The sequence below is a fragment of the Solanum lycopersicum genome, chromosome 4, assembly GCF_036512215.1.
Source record: "Solanum lycopersicum chromosome 4, SLM_r2.1".
In the NCBI taxonomy this organism is placed as follows: Eukaryota; Viridiplantae; Streptophyta; class Magnoliopsida; order Solanales; family Solanaceae; genus Solanum; species Solanum lycopersicum.
Window position 1 is genome coordinate 65,351,843 of NC_090803.1, and position 8,762 is coordinate 65,360,604.

Genomic DNA, 8,762 nt, shown 5'->3' on the forward strand with positions numbered 1-8,762 from the left:
TAGCAAATAACTAATATTAAGGTGTAATTTAAAAGGAAAACACAAAGTCTTGGTTCATCTCTTAGTCAGAAAGTGCAATGGTTCATCTCTTAGTCAGAAAGTGCAAGTAGCATATATTGAGGATAAAAATTGAGGTCACTTTGGATAAATTTTACATTGTTTTATAGATGCACCAATTTGAAATTATGATGAAAGACCTAAAATCATATCGAAGGAAATGATCTCAAAAAACCTTCAAATATTTAGTATCAATACAGACTTAGTTAAAGATAGAATACAATGGAAGAAAAAGATCTAGATGATAATTATTGTGGATAAGTTTTAGACTTGAATGTAACTTTTATTACTCTTTTTGTCCCTAATTAATTACTTGTCCACTTTTTATTTATTTAGTTGTCCTTGATTACTCGTTCATTTTACAAAACGAAAAAGGACAATTTTTTAACCTATTATATTCTCAATTAATTAGTAATTACTATCTAAATATGTTAATGTTTCTTTAATCAGGGACAGTGGAGTATTATAATCATTTTTTTTAAATATTATTTATTTTTTATTTTTATTTATTTTATTTTGTTTGTTACGATTGATAATATGATATGAATTTAAAGAAGATTCATATAATCAATTTCAACTTGTTTGAAACTGAGACATAATTATTACGACCCTTCTTTTAGCCCCCTTCATATATGTGCATACATCAACCGCCAACCAATAGTCTAGCCATAGCAAAATGAGAAGTGCTACTACTAACACTATCTTCTCCTTGTTGGTCTATTTCTTATTGATTCATCATGCAACATTTTCATTGGCTTATAACAAAAATGATGTTAATGATTCAATATATGATGATTGTAACATCAACATGATAAAATGGAGAATAGGAGCAATTATTAATCCAACAACAAGAGTTGGCAAAGAGCAAAAGATAGCTATGGAAATGGCTGTTGATGATTTCAATGCCCAAAATTCCAAATGTTCACAGTTAGGTTTCAACTTTGCTTATTATTCTCATGGCCCTGCAGCTTCTCTTGGTAAATTCTCTCTCTCTTTCTATATATATATATATATATATATATATATATATATATATATATAATACATACCTTCTTTATTTTTTTACTTTCACGCTCTAGCGTGAAATATAGTGTTAATTATATATAATAGTTTATCCGAAAAGAAATTCATTTTACTAATATATATACATAAATTGTAGAATTTAGAATTTATAAATTTTAGATCTTCGATCGAACCTATTTTGGTATAGAGGAAATGAGGAAGTGATGAGAACATCATCAAGTCCTTGCAAGCTCATTAGGAGTCCTTTTGGTTCACACTTTCACCTATATAGGAAAAATAATCTTTTGTATAAAACTTGATGTAATAAACAAGTATTTTGTTATTGTAATTTTAAGTATAAATAACATGTGTATATCATTATATGAAAAGCTTATAAATGAGTATATTGTTATAACAAGTCATTTATACTAATTAGTTCATAAAGAGAAGAGGAGAGTAAACAAGATTTTTATATACTCAAAAGTCATAGTACTTGTTTATACTAGTTAGTTGTACCATTTAAGAAATTGTGATTTCGTTCGTGAGATCAGGTGAAATATCTCTCAATTAAATTTATGATTAAATTTTTACGTTGATTGGTTGAAGTTAATTTATTCCATGTTATCTTATCACACTACCCTATTAAAGATAAATTAGTGCGAAAATTATAATACTAAAATAACTTAATCCGCGAACCAAACAATCTCAAAAAAATAGAAGTATATATTTGTTTATACTATAAAGTAGTTATCCTTTCGCATCAAAGTATAAAGAAAATTAATGTATTCAAACTACCACTAGACTTGACTATTAGACTCTTAACTACCCTATAGCCTATACCTCCTAGTCGGTTTAGTTTGCTTTTATATATTATCGTGTTTCAACTTTTTAAATACGTTATAAGATGTTTTTTAATTAATTTTTTATTTTAATCCTTAACAATTATCGGGTTAACCAATAAGAAAATGTTTATTAAAAAAATATCTCTAACAAATTTGACCTGATAAGATAGTAATATAACTTCACAACTGCTCATAAAATAGAAACAATATATAAGTGTAATACAAAGAGAAATTAAGAGGAATGAAATTCTTACTTTAGATTTTGACGTTTTGTATAATATGAAGTTGTGAAACCAAAGTCATCGTGATGTGCGAATTGATGATTAAAGGGCAAATATAGTAAGACTAACTAGTAAGATATTAAATTTAATATTTATGTACAGGTAAAAGTAGTAAATTACTACAATCTTAATGAGTATTCGACTTACCTAATAGCTCAATATTAAAAATTAATATCGAATTAATAACTTGTAATTTTTTTATAAAATCATTAAAAATTCGTTAACCCAATAACAATAAACCGATAATATTTTTTCAATTCTGTTAATTGGTCGCTTCAATTTTTGCACATCTCTACCCTCCTTACATCATTGAGCTTTGGATTTAGCTTTACTTCAATGACATATAATTCTTGTATCATCTCATCTAAATATTTAAACGATAACTTTATCTATTCTGATATCGTATTAAAGTGTTTAATATGTAAAAATTATATTTAAAAAAATCTAATTCATCGGCGATTTCTTAAAGTTGACAAGAACTTTGCTGAGAAACCTGATTGATCTTAAAATTTTGCAGCAACTTATCTTGCCAAGAAGAAGCAAGTACATGCCATCCTTGGACCATTGACACACCAAGAAGCTGCTCTATTTTCTAACTTTGATGATGAAGCCTACAAGGACATTCCCATTATTTCTCTAACTCCAGCTGCCACCTATTCGACAATATTACTCACAGAACCAATTTCACTAATCCATATGAGTAATGATGTTAAATTCCAAATGCAATGCTTTGCTGCATTAATTGGGCATTTCAAATGGAGAAAGGTGATAGCTTTATATGAAATTAGTAACAGTTTCTCCAATTTGGATTTTGGGCTAATCACTCACCTTTCTGATTCACTCAAACTTGTTGACTCTTCTATTGAATATCATTTAGCTTTTCCTCCTTTGTTCTCTGTTTCAAATTCAAAATCTTTCATTCAAGAAGAACTGGAGAAGTTAAGAATCAAGAATGTTAAAGTTTTTGTGGTGGCACAATGTTCTTTACACTTTGGTTTGGTTCTTTTTGAGGTGGCAACAGAAATGGGAATGATGGGGAAGGATTATGTATGGATTGTTTCAGACAATATGGCAAGTCTTCTTGACTCTGTTGAACCCTCTGTTTTACTGAATATGCAAGGTGTAATTGGTTTTAAGGCAAATGTTAATGTAAAAACTGAGTCTTTTAGAGAGTTCAATGTTAAGTTCAGGAGAAAGTACAGATTAGAATATCCTGAAGAAGAAGAAGGATATCCAAGTCCTAGCGCATATGCTCTCAAGGCTTATGATGCAACATGGGCAACTGCTAAAGCCATGGAGAAGTTATCCAGAAGTGATTCAAGTGAACTTGTGAAAAGCATTTTGTTGAGTGATTTTGAAGGTTTAAGTGGGAAAATTAGCTTCAAGAATGGCATGTTATATCAAAAGCCAACCTATAGGATCATTAATGTGATTGGCAAAAGCTATAGAGAAGTGTCATTTTGGTCACCAGAGTTTGGTTTTTCTGAGGATCTTGTTGAATACAATGGGATGACGTTGAAAATCGGCAACGGTTTAGAAGGGGATTTGGGGTCAATTTTGTGGCCTGGTGGTAAGCAAACTGTTCCAAAAGGGTGGACAATTGGTGGCCTAGAAAAACCACTTAGAATTGGGGTACCGGCAAGGGGAGCATTTAATCAGTTTGTGAAAGTTAAATTTAACCAAGAGAGGAATGAGACTCTAATTGATGGATTTTCAGTTCATGTTTTTGAAGCAGCAGTAAGAAAACTTCCATATTATCTGCCCTATGTTCTTGTTCCCTTCTATGGTAATTATGATGAAATGGTTGAAGGAGTTTCAAACAAGGTATGTACATGTATGACTCTAACTTAACCATTGCATCTACTTATAGTCTGTAGCATTTCTAAGCATCTTCTGGTTCAAATTTTAAAATTTGGAAAAAGTTTCAAAACAAAATGGTGATCAGACTAGCTATGTTGCATGAGGCGGAGGGTTGGCCAGTCAAGTACTCGTATGTCCAAAATATGGGAATAGCATAAATGAGGATATTGAGATGGATGTACGTGCTACTAGGAGAGATGGGATCAGAATGAAGCTATTTGGGACAAGATGGGGTGGCCTCTGTGGTGGACAAGATGGGAGAGGCGAGGTTGAGATGGTTCGGGTATAAGAAAAGAAGATGCACCAATGCCCCACTGTGGAGGTGAGAGGGGTTGACTTTAGTGGGTATAAGGAGAGGTAGAGATAGACTGAAGAAATCTTGGGCAGAGGTGATTAGATAGGACATGACTTAGTTGCAACTCACCAAAGACGTGACCCTAGATAGGAAGGTATGGAGGTCGAGGACTAGGGTAGAAGGTCAGCAGTGTTGTCTAGTTTTCTTTTTCTATATTATTATTATTGCTCTCCTACTATCTTATTCTTGTTTATTAGTATTATTGGTTTTTTCCGTTTCTTCAGTTATCATATCATTTTATTGCTGCTACTATTCTAATCTTCATTATTTTCAACATGACTTCTTCAAATATGTTTGCTTTACAAGCTTGATTTTTAATATGATATACTTAAGCCAAGGGTCTATCGTAAACCACCTCTCTACCTTCACAAGGTAGGGGGCAAAGTTGCATACAACCCACCCTCCCCAGACCCCACTAGTGGAAGTATACTGAGTATTTGGTGGTGTTGTCATTGTTACCAAAATTATTCATCTGCTATGCAAACTTTTTTACTTTTACTCTCTGTTATAGTTTTCCCTCCTACCCTTGTTGATAGCAAATTATCCCATATTCGCCCCTGACTTTTACAAGCTGCATCTTGGACTGTGTATGATTCCACATATCAAAATACTTCAAAAGGTCGAAGTCTATTAATATACTTTTAAATATTACTATCTGTTATACTTCAAATTGATCGGATGAGGTCAAGGGTAACAAAAGACCTCTCGTCAAATGAAATGCTATTCTTGAAAAAACATAGGATACTAGAGTTATTCTCAATAAACCAACAGTTCAATTCATTTGACTACAAAATCATCAGTAGAAAGTACAAGAAGTAATGGCAAGGCAAATGACATCAAAATTCAATTTTGATTAGTATTTTGGAATCCTCTCCTCGAGACAAATCTGGTGATATTCTTGGTCATTTGCTAATGACAAGGGTATGAATGACACTAAAGTATAAGGGAAGGTAAAATTGAGATATTTCGTATAGAGTATGTTTGATCCTTTCCCCTTAAGATTTTCTTCATGATCAATCAGTAAAATCTGCTACTTAGAACTCATTGTTGCTAGTGTTTTTCTGTTTAACATCTGCAAATACTCACCAGTTCATGAATAGAGTCTGGATGCAGCAGTAGGTGACACAGAAATATTGCCTGATCGCTATGAGCTTGCAGAATTTTCACAGCCCTATATTGACTCTGGACTTGTCATGGTAGTGACTGAAAGACCAAGACCCGAAAAGACCAATTTTATTGTTATCAAGGCCTTCAAGTTGAAGTTGTGGATTCTGCTGGCAATGATGAGCATGTCTACAGGAGTTGTCATCTGGTTAAATGAGTACGTAAATGACAACCTGGATTTCAGCGGTTCTTTCCCTCAGCTTATTGGATCAATGCTTTGGTTCTCTGTCACTGTTCTCTCTTTTTCACAAAGTAAGTTTCAAACTTAGAAATACATTATGCTTCCCGTTATCTTCTTCTTTCACACTATTTTATTAGTTCGTACAAAAAACATTGTCCCATTTTTATATTTCCTTAATGAGAAGCTTTTATAGCAAATGAATCTTATGACATGTTTATAAATCCACAAGTTTTAAAAGTCTTATTTCTTTTCTTAAACTACATGTTGAGTCAAACTCTGTCAAATGAAGTGGAATGAATGGAGAACAAGAGAAAAGGTATTTGAACAAAAAGAGTACCCTTTTACTCTATGAATTATCCTAAAATTTTCTCTTTTTGTTAGCAAATTTTCTAGTATTTGTCCTTTAACCTAAACAGAACGCCACCTGAAGTATAACAGATGGTAATGTACTAATGTTAAAGCATAGTCAAGAGTAGTTGAGTAAATTCTGAACTTTTTACTGAAATGTTTGAGACGTAGAATCCTTCCTTATCTATGTGGAGCTTCCTTAAATTCCAAAGTACAACAGAGGGTAAAATCTAACATATTTTGTATAATAGAGAAATAAATTTTGACTTTTTCCGTTTAGAATAAAGATATAAAGAACTACTGCTTACACTTTGGTCTAAATTCAAAAGTTTATAACTCCAGTTTGGGAAATCATTACAGGAGAAGTGATCAGAAGCAATCTATCTCGACTTGTGCTGACTACATGGCTATGTGTAGTTGTGGTTGTCACAGCTTGCTTTACTGCACTTCTTTCCTCCATTATGACAGTTCCTAGGCTGGAACCTTCTGTAGTAAATGTTGATTATCTTCTAAGGACCAATGCTGCAGTTGGTTGCAACAACAAGTCATTTATAATCAAATATCTGGTGAATTTGCAATTCAAGCCAGAGAACATCAAGGAAATCAGTTCAATCAATGACTACCCTAATGCTTTTGAGAAGGGAGAAATTTCTGCTGCTTTCTTTGTAGTTCCACATGCCAAAGTGTTCCTTGCTAAGTTCTGCAAAGGTTACACCAAGTCAGGACCGGTCTATAAACTTGGTGGATTTGGCTTTGTAAGATCAATATTACATCTTTTTAGCTTTCTAATCTTTTTATGTAATCAACCCTTTTTGTTAGCCTATATAAAGCCTAGTTTCTGACTTTTGATATTTTAATCTATCAGGTCTTTCCAAAGGGTTCTCCCTTAGCAGTTGATATCTCAGAAGCTGTTCTTAAAGTCTCGCAGAGTGGAGAGATCAGACAACTAGAAGAACAAATGCTCATTTCTTCAAATTGCTCTTCTTCATCAGCTGTGGAACATGATCCTGGATTAGGACCAGAGTTGTTCTCAGGTCCGTTACTTATTTCAGGTGCTATATGTGGAATTGTATTTTTGATCTCAATCGTTCGTTTAGTCAGAAAACACTGGCTATATTTAAGCTCTATAATTGCAAATAGTGCAAATGTAGTTCTTAGATGTGCTTCTTTGGTTCTAACTCAGTGCTATACAAGAATAGTAGGATCGAGATCAGTTAAAGATAGCAACAATGTGATTGAACAAAGACCAAATAATCAACAGAATATTGAAATGACAGAGGTATTCTGATGGGACAAAAAGTGGTAAATCATGAACAGATTGGCCAATGCTACTTTTCTCGTCTCTCTTTGTAAATATCTGTTTTTCTTCCTTTTTCAAGATCAGCAGTTGTTATGAGCCAAAGAATTTCTTTGTGCAAGTTAATGTGAGTGATACATTCTACTTGCTTTTTGTTGATTCTTAAGATGTTTTTGGTGATTAACAAATGAAATGTGAATTTGTGTGTGGTTAGAGTCCTTGAACTTACATGTTATTGGGATGGATCTTATAAGAGGAATGTGCTTATTGGGTTGAATTTGTCCAATGTTAGCAACTTGGGAGTTGAGAGAAAAGTTCCATTATCTCGAATTTCACTGTTACGCAGTTATTCTTGTTACCATATGAGATTTTTCGAGGTAAATCTAAATTCAGTTGAGAATGGTTCTTGTCATTTACCTATATAGAATTTTCATTACATTTATCCACTCCCTCCCCGACCCCCATGTCAAATTAAATATCAAAAGTCTAATTTGCGTTCCAAAAGCTACCTCAATATAAAATAAAAATGAATTATTCAAAGATATAAGAAGCTCATATTTCGCCAACGTGGGTTCATTTCATTCATCGAATCAATTGGGCTTAGTTAACATCAAGAACGTGTCTTTATTATTGTTCCATTGGGCCCAACAAGCTAATGGGCTCAATGCTCATAATTTCTACAGACTTCACACGTGGATATGTTGGCCACCGTCATAACAATATTAATCACACGTGAGATTTGTAGCGCCCATCAATGCCTCAATGTTTTCTTTTTTTTCGAATTTCGTATTTAGACCTCAATTAAATTTAAATTGAATACTTTTCGAAAGTGACACTTCAAACAAATTTTCTTTATACTCAAGGTTTAAATTCAAAATTATAATTAAAGATAAAACAATTTCACTACTACACCACAATTCACATTAATATCAATACTTCAACATAGTAATCTTATTACTAAGTTTTTTGGTTCATACCCCCGTCATTCTAAAATAAGCAATTCATGTTTCTAAATTTTAATTAAAGAGAAGTTAGTTAATGATTTTTATTTATATAAAAGGATAAATTCAAAATAAAATATATCAATTTCTTTTTGAAATTGTAAAAAAAAAAATAGAATGAAAAAGTTAAAACTTCATTTATTTTGAAATGAAGCAAGTAATTAAATACGACTAACTTTAATTAAGATCCCCTCCTTAATTTACCCCAAATATTTTACCTACTACAACACGCAATGGAACATTTTCAATGCATATCTTGACAAGTACTTCAAGATACATTGTATTTAAAAGTTGTGGACAATTGATCTTCGAAACTCAAACTATAATAATAATAACTAGTCATTATGGGTTCCAATATATTTATGATAAAAATT

General features: G+C 32.2%; 1 protein-coding gene across 4 annotated transcripts; it reads left to right on the top strand.

Moving 5' to 3' along the window:
* The first annotated feature begins 601 nt into the window (after positions 1 to 601).
* Positions 602 to 7,611, top strand: LOC101253084 (glutamate receptor 2.9). 4 transcript variants are annotated; one of them, XM_010322028.4, is made up of 6 exons: positions 602 to 1,034; positions 2,700 to 4,006; positions 5,498 to 5,813; positions 6,451 to 6,845; positions 6,956 to 7,142; positions 7,274 to 7,611. In XM_010322028.4, exons 1-6 carry the CDS (start codon positions 734 to 736, stop codon positions 7,306 to 7,308), a joined length of 2,541 nt encoding a protein of 846 aa, XP_010320330.3. In that variant the 5' UTR covers positions 602 to 733; the 3' UTR covers positions 7,309 to 7,611. The 4 variants fall into 4 exon arrangements, with proteins under 4 accessions (XP_010320330.3, XP_004238152.3, XP_025886633.2 ...); XM_004238104.5 differs by having other exon boundaries at positions 6,956 to 7,124; XM_026030848.2 differs by having other exon boundaries at positions 6,956 to 7,124; positions 7,290 to 7,611.
* The last annotated feature ends 1,151 nt before the right edge of the window (positions 7,612 to 8,762 follow it).